Below are 18,324 nucleotides of genomic sequence, written 5' to 3'. Positions count from 1 at the left end.
AAATGTCCCAGGACATGCAAGGGTAGATGGCCACACTCAGCAGTCGAATAGCCGACGACGGTTTGCTCAACGGGCCAGCTATACTCAGGTGGAAGTCTTTAACTCCGTTGACGTTTAGACGCGTTCCGACTACGTGAAATCTGCTTTTGCTGGGTTCGTATTTCGTGAATTTGATCTTGAACCAGCGTTGTAACGTGTCTACAGAGTTTTCAACATAACATTTAGTGATCCTTCAGATTTTCGGATCGGCCGGCGAGTGATCGGGGCAGCTGGGCGTCGTCAGCGCAGTCATCACCCGACAGCCCGGTAAATGACATGAAGGTCGTTCAAACAACTTAAGAGCATCGGCCCGACGATAGACCCCTGGGGCACCCCAGAACGGACCGGCAGTAGTCGCCGTCCCGCCTCTCACCAGCTGTCTCCGGCCGCCCGTATGGCCGCGGACCCATGTCGGGTCGATCCCGTGTGTGTTGTGTGTAGGGTACTGGAGGTTTGAGTTTGAGTTAGGCGGGGTTTGAGCAGGGGCGTCTGCGGTCAAATCTAGAAATTTTGGCCGTTGCTTAATATCAAGAAAGGCCTTGACCACCTGGCGAGCATTAGCTAGGCTGAGAAACTTAAACTATAAACAAAACTTGAAGCGCTTTACAAACGAAGCCAAGCTTTACGCCCCTGTTGTATCGTAGGTCGATAATTCTCAGAACGAGCAAAAACGGTCTCGTAGTCGAAGTGCCCGTAAAAACGGCACAAACGAACTCCCTAAATACAAACTTCAAATGCATAACTCAGACGGAGCCGCCAGTCTTCATCCATCTCCCGGGTGTCTCTCTCTGGCCTGTTATCAGCAGCACTGACGTCAGCAACTTTCCACTTCGCTGGACCACCATGGCTCTGTGACCAAAGGCAGCCAGCGATTCTAGCCGGGCACTCAGCTATCAGGTTCATTAGCAATGAGATGCCCGCGCATCACACGACGGCATACCAAAGACTAGGGCATCCTGAAATCTTCCAGTCACCTGCATGCCGCACTGCATGCCTGCACTATCAACCCGCTCGAGGGCGAGATGTTCCCATCGCGCAACTGAAGATAAAGCACATAAACATCGCACGCGCTGCACGGCGCCTCGCGGCCGAGCGCCGCGCACGCCTGCCGGCGCCCGGCCGCGTGCAGCGCGAGTCAGCGCCAGTTGCGTGGCTGCAGTGGATAGCAGGCCCGGCCGGGCGGGACTGAGCGCGCCGCGGTACGCCTCCGTCTCACGAGGCGGGGTCAGTCGGGCTTGATCTCGCCGGCAGCACGCGGTCGACACGGACCTCCCCAGAGCAGCGCAGACAACAGCGTGGAGCTGGCGGCGCGGCGCCGCTCCGCCGCGCTGTTCGGCCCGAGTGTCGGGCCCAGCCGTGCGCGTCTGCTGATACGGCTCAGCACGACGGGAAAGGCGCATCAGCTCCAATCAGCGAATCATCGAACGGCACCATTCCAGCAGCTGCCCCTGATATACGCGATGCAGCCAGAATGGCAGTGATGGGAAGGGCCTATCGCAACCACCCCGGCAGTTTCGGTGGGCGCAACACTTGTGGTTTCGTGACTATAATTTCAGAGCTGCTGTGCTTCGGCGTACGCAGAAGCATTGCACGTAACCTTCCAGCGACGCATTTATCATGCATGACTACTGGGTCGACTAGAAACGCGTACCAAGTCGTTCCAAGTGTGTTTCAACGATGAACAGCTTTCCGTTAGGGTCGAGCGCCAATACACGTTAAACTCGATTAAAGTTTTCATGCCGTGTCTGACAAATGGTCGCATGTCCAAAACCGACGGACAAAAGGCGGCATCGCCGCGCCGATCACGCGATCCTGCCACGGCACCACTACTACGCCGCAGCGTCCGGCTCGGCGCCGCCAGCGCGGCGTCCCGTTACCCCGCTGCTTCGAGCGCGGCCTGGCCGTCGCAGAGGAGAGGCGCTGGCGGCCGTGCCTCTGCGCCGTGAATGGCGCGGCGCGGCGCCGGCGCCGGAGGCGGCGGCAGCGCCGGGCCGTCTCCCGGCGCCGGCCCCACTTCAAGGCCACGCCGCCATGGGAGCGGCGCACGCGGCGGCGGCGGCGGCGCTCACGCGGCCGCCGCATCGATCGACCGTGGCTGGCAGCGCGCCGCGGCCGTGTCCGGGCCTGCCGGTTGGCCGGGCCGGCCGGCCGGCAGGAGCCACCTGGCAGGCCGCGAAACACGGGCGGCCGCCAGCGCGCGGCGGCTCTGTTTACTGCCGCCGGCCGGGCCCGCAGCGCTGCCAGGCCGCCGCCGCCGCCGCCGTCGCCGCGGGACAGCCCGACAGTGCGCGGCCGCGCGGCCCGTGCACAATCGATGCGCGCCGGTGCCCAGCGCGACGGCTCTGGCTCTGGCTCTGACTCTGACTCTGACTCTGGCTCTGGCTCTGGCTCTGGCTCTGGCTCTGGCTCTGGCTCTGGCTCTGGCTCTGGCTCCTGGCTCCGGCTCCGGCTCCGGCGCCGGCGGCCGCGCCGGCCGACGGCGGTTGACTCTGACGGTCGGCGCGTGAGTAGCTGAGTCAGCTGGCCGGGTGCCGGCGAGTAGCCGGGCGTCGCGCCGGGCGGCGAGGGTGTGCCGCCGCCGGGCCGGCCGCCAGGGCCGCTCCCGCTGCCGGCCCGTAGTACGCGCCCGGCCCAGCCGAGCCGGCCGCACGGAGCCGAGTCGGTCGGAACGCGAGGCACGTAGGCGGCGCGCTCGCCCGCCGGCCGGCCGGCAGTTTGCAGAGGTCGTGACGGCCCTGGCGCGCGGGTCGCGCCTCCAGGTCGTCCTCACCGTGGCACGCTTCCGGCACATGCTCCCCTTCCAAAGCGATCTTCGCTGGAATTACGTGAACACGTCTCCTCTATACATTGCTTGTTGTACAGCATCACTTAAGCAGGAGTGAATCTGTGTTACCGTTTTCGCATCAGACATGGCATTTACCCTAGCCAGATCTAATACTTCGGCCATACGTGCAACTATTCGTTTGGCACAAAATCTGACGCACGGTGGCAAGTGGCGGCCTGAAGGCGGGCCAGCGTCTGAGAGCAACGCCCATCAGGCGCTCTGCCACTCCCAGTCCCGTCTGAGACCACGCCGGGGCAGACCAACCCCTGGTCGAGTCCGAAGAGCACGCCCCGATGCCAGCGACAGGCTGAGAGACGGGGCGCCCTGTCGGCCGCGGCGGGCCCGGGCGCCCGCACACCGCCGTCAGCGCCGATGCCGAGCGGGGAGGGAACACACGCCCGGCCAGCGGCGAGGTGAGCAAGCCAGTCGGTCAGCGTCACGGGCCGACCCGTGCTGCCAGTCCAGCAGCGCTGACCGGCTCTTCCTCCTTCTAAACCACCGATCAGCCCTCACCGGACGGGATGGCAAGGTCAGCACGGCCGCCACCCTGCGCCGGCCCAATGTCCAGCGCTGCTGGCTACGCAGGGCACGCGAGGATGCCTCGAATGGGAGCAAACGTCTGTCATTCACATTAAAGAGCAAATGTTCTCGGACCACACAACGGTACATAAAAATAGACAGATGTGGTTCTCACCACGTACAAAGACGGTATCTGAAGCCTGGATACCGATCTCAGAGCGTCCGAGCCGCCGTTACCTTAACATGGTGTCAGTGTATCTGTCTGTCGCGGTGATGACCGATGTGTGAGACAGGCAAGAGAAGCTTTCAGCCACTGGTTTTTCGGCATCATTAGTTGAAAATTCTAAATTCTTGTACTGAGTTATCGACCTCCAATATGCCAGGAGGTCCTATTTCCATGATGTTAATAGCGACCGTGCTAATCAGGAGTGACCATGGCCACAGCATGCAGCGTCCAACACTGCCAATTCAACCAATGCTTGCTCTAGGACTTGGCTTAGCCATCAATTCCTGGTAAAGTGAAAGTTAATAACTCAGCGCAAAGGCTCTGAACTTAAAACGCTGATCCAGACGCTCAGCTGAAAAGGTTTGACTGATTATCCTGTCTTTGAACAACTGGTGCATGATGCATAAGCTCAACTTGTCTTGGCGCGGGATCACCAGATGACGACGACCATGGCTGATTGTCTGTTTTGACAAGCTAATTGGACAGCCACCTCGGTTTGTTAACGGCACCGGCAATATTTCCGCCGCACGGGTTCGTGGCAAACGATAATTCTTGCTGCTCAAAGCTAACTGGATCTATATGATCTGAATGGAATTCATCTGGGATGAAGCCGATCACAAATAAATGACATAAGATAAGAAAGACACGAAAAGCCTATGTGTTTTTATTGTTTGTTTTTTTTTTAAACGACTTTGTCGGTGAAGGGAGCATTGCTCTGTTGGCGATAAAGTAAAATAAAATAAACAAATAAACAAATAAGCAAGTGACTTGAAATGGTCAGGAGCGTTATGAACATATTTTACAATGATGTTCGTGGATTCTAACCTCGGATTTTCCCCTTATGACTTCAGAGTTCTGACGTTGACAGTCATCAATTGTCGATATACCAGGAGGTACTGGTTAAGCGAAGTTCTCTCAAGTAAACATTGGCGTACTTACGACGATACGCACAGCTCCAAAACGGCCATTACCGAAAATGTAGCCCATGTTTGCTTGACGCCGTTCAACTAGTACCTCCGATGTACTGACGGTCGATAACTGCAAGGATGACAATTCTGAACCTATGACACCAAAAACAAGATGCCCAATGCCATTCTTGCTTTTATCAAAATATTGTTGTTTCGCCCATCGGCTTGCACCTATACCATAGAAGCTTTCCTCACGGGTTCAGAACTCACCCCTCCACCGAGCCTTAATATCGGCTGTCTCGTGGTCTCCGTGTCAGCACCAAGGCGCTTCAGCCGCCAGTGCAGTAGCACAAGACGGAAATTCTTCCGTGGCTACACACTCTCACATCAAATGCTGCCTACCTGAGTCCGCTCGAAGCAGCGCCGGTTCAAGTCCGACGAACTTCAGGTCCGAAGACCCGGATGTGAGCAGCGAGTGGCGCAAAAATAAATAAAATTGTAGCGTGCAGCACCTGTTAGCGTCCGCTTGCGGTCGAGATGAAGGGCGCCGGGCTTCTTATTGATCAAGCAGACGAGCAAACTTGAAAGGCTGCCTTGTCTCTCGTCTTGTCGTGTCGTTATTGCAAAATAACCTGAGGTATGTGTTTGACAATGCCGCCGCTGACAGGCAATTGGAGAAACACGTAGTTCGAGCGGACTGCTGAATATCCACTGGGCCTATCGAACATCTCCATTGGTGATTTTGAACGTCTGTTGCAGTGGAAGCTCATGCACGCGCACAGACCGCATGCCGAACACACATACATACCGCATGCCAAACACGTGCACATACGGCATGCCAACGCCATTTCACTACGGTTTCAATTGTCAGTTTAGACCACGTGTGTCGTCGGTATCGTTCGCAGTTCCGTCACAGCACTGCGTGCACTTGCGTGATGGTCTGGTGCCGGTACACGTACCAGCACCGCACCACTGTCGCGAAGCTAACGCTGATTGTACTCGAGGGCACGTACAACCGGAAGATCCGGCCAGCACCAATCGCCAGCTTAAACTAATGGACACGGCGATCACTTCGAGACCGCTGGTGCGGCCGGCCCAAACGTCGGCTCAGTCCACTTTCATGCCGATCTTCTGAATACGCAGATAAGAGCGCTCGTGTTCATGACGTGTCAGAACGATCAAGGTTTTCGAAGCACTCGAGCCCACTTCGTCCAGCTGCCGCCAGCGATTACCGCCGGAGCTGGCGTTGAGCCAGCCGACGACGTGCGACGGTCTTGATGCATGCGGACATTTCAATCGGCCACCGGAAACATATCACACCTGTAGGACCATTCCCTTACGGCGTATCACGTGCTTCTGCGTTCGCAAGGCACCAAAACGCGTAAAACTTCGAGGACTAATTTTGTGGCGCGCTCTCATTGGTCGTGTTGAAGCCATTAATTATGGCAGGAATCGTCGACAACAGGACTTTACGGCGATATGTGTGTTGCATTGCAAACGTTTATCTGTGCGGAACATTACAATGCACATGGCAGCTACATGGCAACTTGTAAATGCGTTTTCAACAGCCGGTGCTTGAGCGGCTTAAACCAATTTCACCAGTTTCACGCATAGTTCGAGAGACTACGACACCGGAGCACACAGCGTTTGTCGGTGCAATTTGCACATTCGAAGAAAACCGAAACAACGGCATTCAAGCCCGGTGACGATTGCAAACACCACCAGACTAACGAGCTAAACTTAAGCGCATCCTGGCCGAGCTACAAAGAACAGTGAAGGTAACAAAAACTCCAGTTTAAGTTAAGTAAAAAAAAAACGAACATTGGGTGTGAGAAAACTGCCAACTACACGCAGCCAAAACTAAAACCGATGAACACATGGCCAGAGAAGACAAGGCCTATCCCTGAATGATTACGCTATCGTAGGTCGATAAAAAGCGATGTAAATAATCAGGTGTACAGTTTTTGTCCCGGACACCATATTCATTGGGCTTCACAGCAAGGTCTAATGTTGGCTGCACAGCAATCGTCATGCTCCCAAGCAAGTAAGCACGTCAGGTGACCAAAATCGGCATAGCGCAAACAAAAGGGTTAGTACATGCGTCGAAAAATAGTTTCGTGGTCCACCGCCCAAATCAGTCAAAAAATGCGGCAACCGTGCAACAGTCCTACACACAAAACGAACCTCACATACATGCCAGCGTCTCCGTCCTGCTCCCCATTGTATGTGTGCTGCGGCGCGCTGCCAACACCAAGGAACCCTATCTCGCTGGCTTAGGGGTAAGGGGTACCTCGCGCGACTCTCGGCCAGCAGCTACTCACCAGTGCCGATCTGCAGCCGGACCAGGTCGGCAACGGTCACGTCCGTGAACGAGGTGATGCAACCGAACTCCTTGACGATGAAGTCGAGCAGAGCGGCGCGCGGACGCGCCGGCTGTCGCGTCACCGACACGGCCGGCAGGTCCGTCCGCTCCACCGCCGACAGCTTGGTCAGCTGCGGGAAAAGGCAGGCGACAGTCAGGGGCGGCGGCGAGGGCGGGGAGCTTGGCCGCAAACAGGCAAGGCGTGTAGTCAACAGCCGACGGCAGTGACGAGGACACGAAACGGAGTCAGCGCTTCGCCTCCAGACATCGACATTGCGGCTGAACTCCATTCTCAAAGATGCGTTGATGTATCGCGTCGGATGCCTCGCCGTCACCAGCCTGACCAATGCTCCAACGAGGCGTGTTCGGCCCGGCAGACGTCGTGATGGGCCGTGCACAGTCGAGCGCGCCGCCGCGCCACACCCGCGCCCGCTCGCGGAAAGCCCGCCGCGACTCGACGCCGGCGCCGGCGGTCACGACGCGCGGGGGCGGGGCGGCACCGCCTCGCCCGCCGGCGCCGCCACCGCGGCCGGCCGCGCCGCATCCGTATGGAGGTGTTCATCGGACGCCTCGGCGCCGGCCGAATGTCGGCCGGCCGCTTACATAAGCGGACCATTTCCCAGGAAGTGGGGGGGGGGGGGCGGCCGGCGCGCTCCGCGCGCACAGCGGTCGTCGCTCGGCGATCCCCGGCGAGATATCGGGCGGCCCTGGGCGACATTAGCAAGTCATGGCGGCGCCACCCTCGGCTCGGTATGCCAGTGACGCTGCATGGCAAGTGCCAGCACATGTACCCCATGACAGGTAAAGCGGACGGCCGTGGCCGACCGGCGGCCGTATTAAGGCCGCACGCGACCGCGACTGACCGGCACTCTACTCTTCCGGGACTCGTCGCCGGCCGGTGGGGCACGCCACGGCCGCGGGGTCCGCCGCCACTCGTCCGCCGCCATCGGCCGCGCTTCGTCGGATCAAAGGTTTGCGCCAGCACCGAATCGATGACCTCACGTCTTCCAGAACACGGGCCACTGGCCTGCCTGCGGAGCTCGCCCTTCCGGCCGCATGCCCGCACGCTCCAGCACCACACGCATACGTGAAACATGGCAGACGCGTACTGGACGAGTTTGTGACGTCACTACACCCAGCATGAGGGATGGCGATGGTCATCATAGGACTCAAGTCGCAAACTCGCGCGGCGTCATTAGTGCTGACCGGGACTGGTGAAGTCCGCCAAGCTATACAAGGAAAGTGCACAGAATGACGAAACCAATTACTTTCGTTGGAAATGGCGCATTTTGTGAGCGATACCGGGCTCTCGGTTTAGGACTCTTTTCGCAGTTACGGGTCTCTTCGTAATCTGAGACATATCTGTAAACCTCCCATTTATGGATGGACACTTTCTTATTTCGGTCACCTTCGGGGCCTCTGCGAGGACATTTCGGTTTCCTTGGCATCTTTTGCCAATGTGATTTTGATATATTGGCTGAAAATATAAATTTGTGGGACATGTTTTGGTTGTTGCACCAACTACGGCTAAGAATACAAAATTCGAGCGTCGGTGTCTGAATCTGATGACGTTTCTGATGTAGCTGCCATCTTAAATACCAAATAACTACGAACTGAAAGGCGCCAAGAAAACATATGTTTACAATGAGATGTGAACTGTCCGAACACTAGTGATAAGCAGGAACTGGCGAAATTTGGATAACGATATCTGCTTTTGCTGTGCAACAATCTGTGCTAGGGGTATCGGTGGTGTAGTGGTTAACGCATCTGCGTTAACCACCGCACGTCTGGGAAACCAGAGGTACGGGGTTCGATTCCCCGCGGTGCCCGCCCTTCCTGCCAGGGTGAGAGGCAGGCGACGCCATATAGCCTCAGCAGTGCGTCGCAAAGCCAAAATGACACACAGACACACAATCTGTGCTCCCAAGCCATCGCATAAACGCGTCAACGGCACGGCAGCAGCTGCTCCAAACTGTTACGTCATGTTGCACAATCAGCGTGCCATCATGGGTCCTTGTCATGCGTGCTGCTGTAAGCGGAGGCATGCAAACAGCTTCGCCCATGCTTTGCAAGCGGAGGCGTGAATGATTATGTTAAGCCATGCCTCAGCGAAAGCCGGCGTGCACGGACATTTTCCTTTGACTTCGTCGGGGAAATGCATGGCGGGACGCGAGCCATTTATCTACTCGGCACAACCATCAGTCATGTCTTGGTGGGACGCACCATTCTTGCTTCCTTCACGAGAATAAACCAGCCTCTAACACACACCAGACAGAGCCCACAATACACATCGTGCATTGCTCGTAACCTGTACCGAACAGCCTCCGCCCAAACATCGCGGGGCCCCAACCACTAGCATGTCAAGGCTGTGTCCAGCTCCTAAAAGCCGGGCGCGCTATGACCAGCGGCCTCTGCATCGGCGGCTATCTCGGCGACGGTCTGAGGCGGGCGGGAGGCCGGCGCATCGGCGCCACGGCCGGCGGCGCCGCGCGGGCCCGTTAGAAGCGCGCCGCCGTCCCGGCGGCCGGGGACGCGCTCGGCCGGGGCGCCGCGTCGACAGATGGTCCGTCCGGCCGCCGCTGCGCCGGCCGGCCGGGCCGCTACCGGGGCTGGACGAGGCATCCAGCTACCGGGGATGGGCGAGTCAACCGGCTACCGGGGCTGGACGAGTCGTACGGATACCGCAGCTGGACTCGGCTACCGCGGCTGGACGAGTCATCCGGCTACCGGGGCTGGATGAGACATCCGGCTACCGGGGCTGGATGAGACATCCGGCTACCGGGGCTGGATGTGACTACCGGGACTGGACGAGTCACCCGGCCACCGGGGCTAGACCAGGTATCCGGCTGCCGGGGCTGGACGGGTCATCCGGCCACCGGGGCTGGACGGATCATCCGGCCACCGGGGCTGGACGGGTCATCCGGCCACCGGGGCTGGGCGAGGCATCCGGCTGCCGGGGCTGGTTGCTCCGCTCCGCTCCGGGCTGAGCGAGCTCCTCAGTCGCTCGACTGCGGGGCCGAGCCGCCCAGCCACTCAGCTGCCGGGCTGAGGCAACTGCTGAGTCACCTACCGGAGCTGAGCGAGCCGTTCGGCCAGCGTGGTTAAAAAAGCTGTTCAAACACCCGTCCTGTGAGGACCGCTCAGTTAGCGGGCCGGCGCCAGCCATTCAGGGCGGCTGCTAGGACGGGGTCGGCTGCGCTGCTCCTCCCCTCCACCCCTCGCATCAGTTGTAATGGGCGAGCACAGCAGTCGGACTTCACCGTACATCGGAGCTTTTCAACGCGCTCAGCGGATAAGACTGTAAGGCGGGGTTGCGTGCAGCCCGTCAGTACTGACACCCACGCAAAAGCACTTCCATCGAGCTTATGCGTGTGTTCCGAACAAAAAAGTCTGAAGCCGAAATGCCTGTTCTGGCTAAACGAGTCATACCGGCAACTGACCCGCTCCCGAGGACGTTGGTTTGGAAAGGCCAGAGCCGTCACGCAGCTCTGCAGCTTTGTTACATAATGATAATGTTCACTGAGACGCAAAAATTTATGACAACACTGATGGACGAGGTATGTTTATGGTTTATGACAGCACTGGTCACTGGTCAACACTGGTTCACGACAACTTAGGTTTATGACAACACTGATGTATGCCGCAATACCGAAAACATGCCGCAGGCTTTATTTTCATCCTGGACGATATCATTGGCTTTCAGTTTCCTGTGACGGCGGTGGGCATATCAAAAGGAAAAACGTCATCTCCAGCACGCCAATGACTGCATTTTGTATAATCACGTAAAAAGGCCAAGTAAGACAACAGGCTCATCAATCAACGCCTTGCTTAAGGTGAGTCCTGGGGTGAACCGATGATGGTCCGAATATTAAAGTCCGCCGCCTTTTGTGTGCCTTCTCGTTACCTTAAAATCATTACTGTCGTGCCTGTGAACGTGCAACGCCTTGTCTGGATATCTACCATAACGTTTTCAGCCACACAAATAATTATTGCGGCGCACATCTGAAAATTTCATGCGGTAGTCTTAAATCAGTCCACAGTCTATCAGTTTCCGCCGCCCCACGAAAATCGTAAAGCTCTGCCCTCGGGCAACTGGGAAGGCGCAGCGACTAAAACGAGCGAGGCAGGGCTGGCCGTGACGTGCGCCTGTTTCGCCTAAAAAAAACAGCGCTGGGTAGGACAGGGCAATAGCCACCAGCCGCCAACCCACCGAGTCACCCCTGCTCCCCACGGAACGCGGAGCAGAGCACCGTGTTATGCCTCCTCTCCACGGAATACAATGCAAAGAGCACCGCGTCATGCCTCCTCCCCGCGGAACACGGAACACAGCACTGCCAACCACTGCAAGCGAAAATCGACACGTGGCTCCGGATGGCTCTGCTGTTGGAGATAACCAGTGGTTCGTCTACGGGTACTCGCACGCCGTGCTTGAGTATTTAGTGCTTTTAAAGAGCTTGTCATTGAGCGACTTCAACAGAGGACACTCGGCATCTCGTGCATCATCTGAGAGACAGATACCGCTGTGTTTATTCCGAGCCGGCCGCCACTACGAGTTCAATTCGACGGGTAGCTCGTACCGATTGACAGCTCGACAGGTTTGTGGTGAGACAGTCTTTATGCTAAAATGCCACGACAAAGCCGGACAGTGCCGGACTGACCTTTTCGTACAGTTGCCATCTGACCGTAATGTAATGAATGGCCTATATACACTGGTGCTGACAGCTCAGATGTCGTGACTCCGCCCGAGGACCGCCGAGCTCCGCGAGCCAGGCCCTGTTCCCCAGGGGACAGTGGCAGCGGTACATGAGATGAGGATGCACGACCTGCGGCATGACACCAACGCCGCCTGCAGCACGACTGACGAGCTGTGGCCGTCGCAGCGGGCCCCCGCTCAGTGGGGCCCCAGCGGCGCCTAACGCCCCGACATGGCCGCCGCCGCCGCCGCCGCCGCCGCCGCGCAGAAGAAGGGCCGCGTGCCGTCCCCCTTCCCCCTCCCTCCCCCCCCCCCCCCCCGACGTTGGTCAACAGGACACCAGGCTCTTCCAGCTCAGGTGACCGGAGCCGCGCGCGCCTCGCCGCGTCACGCGTGGCCAGGCCGTCACCGGGCTTCCAAACACGACCGCGACGCGCCGCTGCAGGCGCACCGGCGGCCGGAGGTGCGTGCTCCGGCCGCCCGACGGACGACCGGCACGCGCACCACCCGGGCCCTCCGCGCAGCAAACAACACCCAGGCTAGTCAGGTGGGCGGCCGGCGGCCACCGCTGACGGTGGCGGACTGTACGGCGGCGGACGCCTTTTGTTGAATGGCCGCTATCGCCCGCCAACAGGCGAAACGTCTCGAAACTCACTTGAAAAACAGCCAGCCGGCTGAATGGTGGCACATATAAGTGCATAATCATGTACCTGAATCTCTGGTCAGATAAGCGTCGAAGAGCTAATGGAAAATGGGATTCGTCAAAGTGACAGACGACGTGCCGTGACACGCGTTATGCACGAAGACCCGCCCGTGACTAGACGCTTAAACAGAATGTGACTTGGGACCCTATGGATCGGAGCGTTTAGCCAGCTCCGATAATGCCTTAATCCCACACGGACCAAATGAAGATATCAAACGTCATCTAGCCATTTAAAATCCAGTGATGCCACCTGAAACATGTCGTGAGCACAACTCTTATATGCGATGGTGCACGTGTTTTCAGCTGACATGCAATGCCCCATTTTCCCAGGGTTTTCAAACGACCTATTTTCCCGTACGTTGTGTGCGTCCCGTGCGTTGTGTGCGTATGGCGCTTACATCCTAATGCACAGCACATTTGCCTTGCTAGCTGCAGCGACGAGGGCGTCTACGCGCCGGCCATCCTTGGCCAACGTCGGAAGCTGAAGTGCACGGCTAAGGCCACGCAAAAGCCTGGGCACGGCGCCAGCGCCTTCAGGTTACGTGCTCGCCATAATCATCTGTGCTCTACCTGATGCTGAATCGGCACCCCGCGCGTGGATGTGCCCGCGCAGTCCGTGACGTCTGCTGACGCTTTCCAACCTGCCCCCCCCCCCCCCCTCCCATCCCCCTCCCCCATGTACAAATGCGTAGTTCTACTATCCTTTTTTCTGCCGTCCCTGAACCACTTGAGGGTCTACCACTTGTGGTCTACCACTTGGGGTCTGCCACTACGGAGGTCTGCCGCTTAGGGGTCTGACACTTGGAGCGTCTGCCGCTTGGGGTCTGCCACTAGGGAGGTCTGCCGCTTAGGGGTCTGACACTTGGAGCGTCTGCCGCATGGGGTCTGCGGTTTGGGGGTCTGCCACGTACCAGTTGCTATACCAGCTTCTAGAACCGCCTGCGCCCGGCAACAGCGTGGCCGCTCGCTATTTCGAAATGACGATCTCGACAAATTGACCTTTTGCGGCGCATCAAGGTATTCGCCAAGTCGATAATGCACCATCATGAGAGGCCACTGACCTCCAGGTGGGTCTCCTCACCGCCAGGCAGCCTGTGACAGCGTTGTCCACACCGTCACAGGTAAATAAAATTATCCGGTAGTATCCGAGTCTCAGAGAGTAGCCGGGAGTTTCTTAAAATCTCTAGAGCCTCAGTTAAGTCGAATCGCATCTGGGAGTCTCGGGGAACCTCACTCTTGGACAGCCTGAAAACTACATGCTTACCTACGGTGGGAAGAACGCAGCGAGGAATGGATGGGTCCGCTGGCATGCAGCACACGCACAGCAAGCGCAGTCACGCATATCGAACAGCGCCGCTCTCCCGTTCACTCACCACTATCTGGAAGGCGGTAGCGTTGTCGAAGGCGCCGTTACCCAGGACAGTCCTGCGGACACACAGGGGTTCGCTGTGTCACGCAAACGCTTCCTTACACACGCGAGGAATGTGCAGTCACAATGTCTCAGACCTTCGCCCCTTCCCACCACCCTGCCTGCCGGTACCCTATCCGATCATGTGCCTGCTTGATGCGCGTTGGTCTCCACGACTCGCTGTGAATGGGGAGGTATAAGCTGCATTGACCCAGCTAACCACGCCGAGCCGAGCCGAGCCGAGCCGAGCCGAGCCGAGCCGAGCCGAGCCGAGCCGAGCGGCGGCGCCGCACGCAGCAGGCACGCGTCTTATCTGATCAGGCACCCGGACGTGACCGAGCTCAGCACCTGACCCGTGTCGGCGCGGCGCCGGCTGACATGTGCCGGCTGTGACCCCGGCGGTCGCCGAGGGCCTGGCAGCGCCGGCCACACGGCCTACAGAGGGCAGGTGCCGCTGGCCCGGGCCGCCGGCCAAGCACAAGATGTTTTGTCGTTGGCTGGCTTGCCAGCTGATGGAATGTGGACAGTTGGGCGGCAGTGTGGGTTCGAGGATATGCCGTCAATTTCAGCTGACACGATTTCCAAATCCCCAGTGCTGTTACGCAAGTCAATAAAATGCTGCTGGTTTTTCAACTGCGGTATGTACCAGCACGAAACATCAAACATATCAGCCTACGACGGCTCACCGAGTCGTTGAGCCGTGGTAAGCTGTATGCCTTTCACGGTCACTTTGGCACGGACATGCGGGCTTCCGGGTAAGGTTTGTTATGTAATGATTTAAAGCCAGCACAAGATTGCTTGCTCTAATCAAGGTGATAACCAAATGCTAGACGCCAAACGCCACGTGGCGTCTGAGCAACGCTGCAGACGACATTCACTCCCTTGCTAGCATCGCACCGTCGAAAGCGCCGCCAGATGCGTACTCATGACCAGTCCTTTGGCCAGTGACGCCCGGCGAGCTCGCGCCAGATCTACCATCGCCATCCCTACCCGGCCCACCCCAGTCCGCGTGCCGACAGCGCGGAGCCGCGCGTGGCGTGGGGCCGCACCGGCCGCGCCAGCCACTCACCAGTCAACCGACGACGAAGCGTCCAGGATCAGCACGATATCCCTGCTGACGGGGGTGCCCTCGGGCGGCGGCAGAACCCGCAGCACCAGCTTCGGCCGATCCTGCCGGCGACGGGCACATGCTAGAATAGAAACCCTCCACTCCAGGCGCGTGGCGTGGAGCACCGAGCGGTCGGATGAATGTGACGTATGAATGACGTACACATGACGTGTATCCTCGTGCGTGACACACACACGGGGCGGACGACGTCCCATCTCAGTGCACTGCTGTGTCGGCGCAAGCCTTGGCGATTGTAGCGGACCTTTATGACCTAGTTCACCACAAACACATGACAACAGACAGGGAGATGTGGTGTGAAAAGACAGCATTGCCTCGTGTGGCGTGTCGTGGGGTTCGCACTGTCGTATGTTCGCTCGATATAGCGTATCCAAAGTGCACGCTGACACGCAAGCCCTGCAACGGTTTGGAGACAGGGCATGGCAGTACGCTTTTGTTTTGTTTTTTTGCCGGTGTTAACGTAGGGAACCTCAAGCGGCACAAGGTCTACCTGAAAAGATAGGCGGCACCCGGGAAATATATTGATTCCCCATTAGAACCATTTGATAAACATGAGTCGTGCATCGCAGTACTTACGAAGGCGATTATGAGCAAACAAAAACACATTCCATTCACAAAGCCTCGGATTATCGCACAATGAAAGGAGAGTCGTAATAAACTTAACCTCTTTGAAAGCCCTTCAGGCAATTCAAACCCGCTATCGACGCAATCATTTCAATAAATGTCATCCAGCACATAGATCCCAGGCTGAACTCAACACAGCCGATCGTGCGTGCCACAGACAGCGGCGGACAAACGAGCGGCGCCGCTGCCCCAGCGGTCAGGAGGCGAACGCGGCGCCGGACGGCCGGCCGCGGCGCATTGATTGCGGCCAGGTTCGCCCTGAATGAAGCTGGCCGAAGCGCACCGCGCCCGATCGATGAGCGGCCGGCGGTCCGGCGCGGCTCGCCCGCGGCGCCCCGCCGGGCCGGCGCACGGCACCTCGCCGCACGGGCCCGCGCCCCACGCGGCGGACGTGGCCGGCGTGGCGGCGCGGGGCACGTGCGCCGCGGCACGTCGCCACCGCCCGGCGGCCTGGTCTCGCCAGTCCGCGCCGGCCGGCTGCACCTAGCCGGAGTCATCTGCCACTCAGCAGCTGCGCATAACCCACAGCCGGCGCGCTGACGCATGTGCCATGTTGTCAACCCGCCAGGCCGACGCGGGGGAACGCGCGGCGCTGACACTGCCGCCGAAAGGCACAAATGTCTACCACCCGGCGGCACCTGGGCGTACCCTGACGCGCCCTACACATGTGCTTCTCCCCCACAAACGGGGGCACCCGGCGGCGTCGCCACGACCTCGCGTCGTCCGATGCGGCGGCGGAAGCGGCGCGCCGCCGCCATCCCGTGTCGATGATTCATGATCTGGTTACCGCCGCCAGATGGCGCTCCCGGCATCGACGCAGGTCGGCCTTAATCGTCCCCGGCGCTGTGCGGCACCCCCGGCCGCAATTACGAGCGGCGGGCGGCGTGTGCTCACCTGGGGCGGCAGCGTGTCGCGGCTGCTGTACTTGGTGGACGGGCGCATGGCGTGCACCTCGCGGCCGTCGGCCGTAACGCAGCGGCTGAAGCAGCCGAACGCCGGCACCGGCTGGTGGTACTCGGCCGAGAAGTCCGGCGACGCCAGCCGGGTCACCACGCATAGCTCCGGACCACCTGAAGACGGCGGCAGGGGGTCAGGGCGCGCCGCCATTACGGCAGCGCTGGAGAGAGGGAGGGAGCGGGTCACTACTCCGGGCCACGCGGCACCGGGGCAATGGAGCCGGGCGCGGGTCACAGCTGCGTAGAATTTCAGCTCGGCGCAGCGGCGCTCGATGGCCCCGATGCGCACATGGCGCCGCAGCTACAGCGCACGGGCCGGCGAGTGGAGCGGGCCCGCCGGTCCCACGCCCGGCTCCGCGGGGTCAGGAGGGCGGGCCCGACAATCGATCAGTACGGCCGAGCGATGAAGGTAAGCGTCCGCGCTCTCGCCCCCGCCCGCCGACCGTTCATCAAACATTTAAAAAATGAGAAATGTGCCGCCTAACGCGTCATTGTGGGCGGAGACCACACACACACACACGCACGCACACGCACACGCACACGCACACACACACACACACACACACACACACACACACACACACACACACACACACACACACACACACACACACACACACACACACACACACACGTACGCACGCACGCACACACACATTTATATATATATATATATATATATATATATATATATATATATATATATACACCGACATATCCACACACTCACACACACGCACATAGAGCTGTGGATGGAGTACGGTCCAGAGGTCGGACAATGAATTAGGGAGCCATTTGTGTACGGACGCGTTCAGTCCGTTGGACGAGGATGAGGAAGAAAGACTGAACACTGCAATGAAGGAGTGCACCGGTTTTGATAGGTCCTTCCAATTCGTCTCTAACGTCAGGAGCAAGGCAAGCTGCTTTTGGTCTATTGTCTTCGATGGCTTGGAACACTTGGATGGTTTCATTATTATGTGTCCTGTGCGCAATGAATGTTGACATTTGTCATCTCCAAGAAGTCTTAGCACCATACCACAAGTAGGTCATTGATTCAGAATTGCGTACAACCTAGTAGCGCAGTTTTGCTCACACGCGTTATATGGTTATGTCGGACTCAACTTCCCCAGCACCACGCGTCAGTGCGATGCCATTAGTGCGATGCCGCCAGTGCGATGCTAAATGCGATGATAAATGCGATGCCTGCTGTCCCGTACCGACTCCAGATGTGGCGACCAGCATGCGTGGTGCCCGGTCTCTCCAGTCGTGCCCGGTAACCACACGCCTCGCTGCGGCACACGACCTGTACCAACGGATCATCATGGCTTCTAGGTCGCGGTCGGAGCAAATGATGGGAAGAAGACCCTCAAGCCGAGGTGAACACTTGGTTCACATAGGTCTATATGTAGCGTAGGCACCATATGGCGTGGAAAGGCAATGGATGCGGTACGGGGTCAACAGAACGCCGCCGGCACTGCTTTTCAAAAGGAGTGAGATCTAACAGCTATTTTTCAGTCGCGTGTTACATGTCCATGCATAATGAATGACAGCATTTGCTATCTTTAGGAAAATACAAATAACTACAATTATACGAACGCCAGTACTTGCCACTTGTTAGAAGCCTGATAACTGGGCCCGAGCCTTAAACCCCGGCTAAGGATCAGAATCCTCAGACTTGGGGAAAGCATCCAACCTGCCCAGCGGTACGAACCATTTTTAATGTGCGAGGCTTGCAATAGCCCGAGCAAAACTGACGCGATGGCAGCCCACAAACACATCCAGCCACCTTCCACGGAGCGGTTGCGGCCCTTCCACTGACGCTCCTCCCACCCCGCCAATCCGCGCGCGGGGGCGCATTCAAATCCGGCGCATTCCGGGCGGCGCGATCGCCCCGCAACTGGACGGGCCACTGCGCCGCGCCGCGCCGGCATTCCCA

The 18,324-nt window shown here is 58.6% G+C and overlaps 1 protein-coding gene across 1 annotated transcript in view; it reads right to left on the bottom strand.

Annotated features, from left to right (window-relative positions):
• The window catches only part of LOC119102543 (transforming growth factor beta receptor type 3), an 83,385-nt gene that overhangs the window by 49,939 nt on the left and 15,122 nt on the right, over positions 1 to 18,324 (bottom strand). Inside the window, exons 3-6 of the mRNA XM_037225932.1 lie at positions 16,327 to 16,502; positions 14,752 to 14,852; positions 13,648 to 13,699; positions 6,838 to 7,009 (exon numbers count right to left, since the gene is read on the bottom strand). Coding sequence (XP_037081827.1) covers positions 6,838 to 7,009; positions 13,648 to 13,699; positions 14,752 to 14,852; positions 16,327 to 16,502 — 501 coding nt within the window. The remainder of the gene's footprint in view (positions 1 to 6,837; positions 7,010 to 13,647; positions 13,700 to 14,751; positions 14,853 to 16,326; positions 16,503 to 18,324) is intronic.

Source organism: Pollicipes pollicipes, unplaced genomic scaffold (assembly GCF_011947565.3).
Source record: "Pollicipes pollicipes isolate AB1234 unplaced genomic scaffold, Ppol_2.1 Scaffold_5724;HRSCAF=6776_pilon_pilon_pilon, whole genome shotgun sequence".
In the NCBI taxonomy this organism is placed as follows: domain Eukaryota; kingdom Metazoa; phylum Arthropoda; class Thecostraca; order Pollicipedomorpha; family Pollicipedidae; genus Pollicipes; species Pollicipes pollicipes.
The sequence above is the reverse complement of the archived record's forward strand: the minus strand, read 5'-3'. Positions and strand labels throughout refer to the sequence as shown.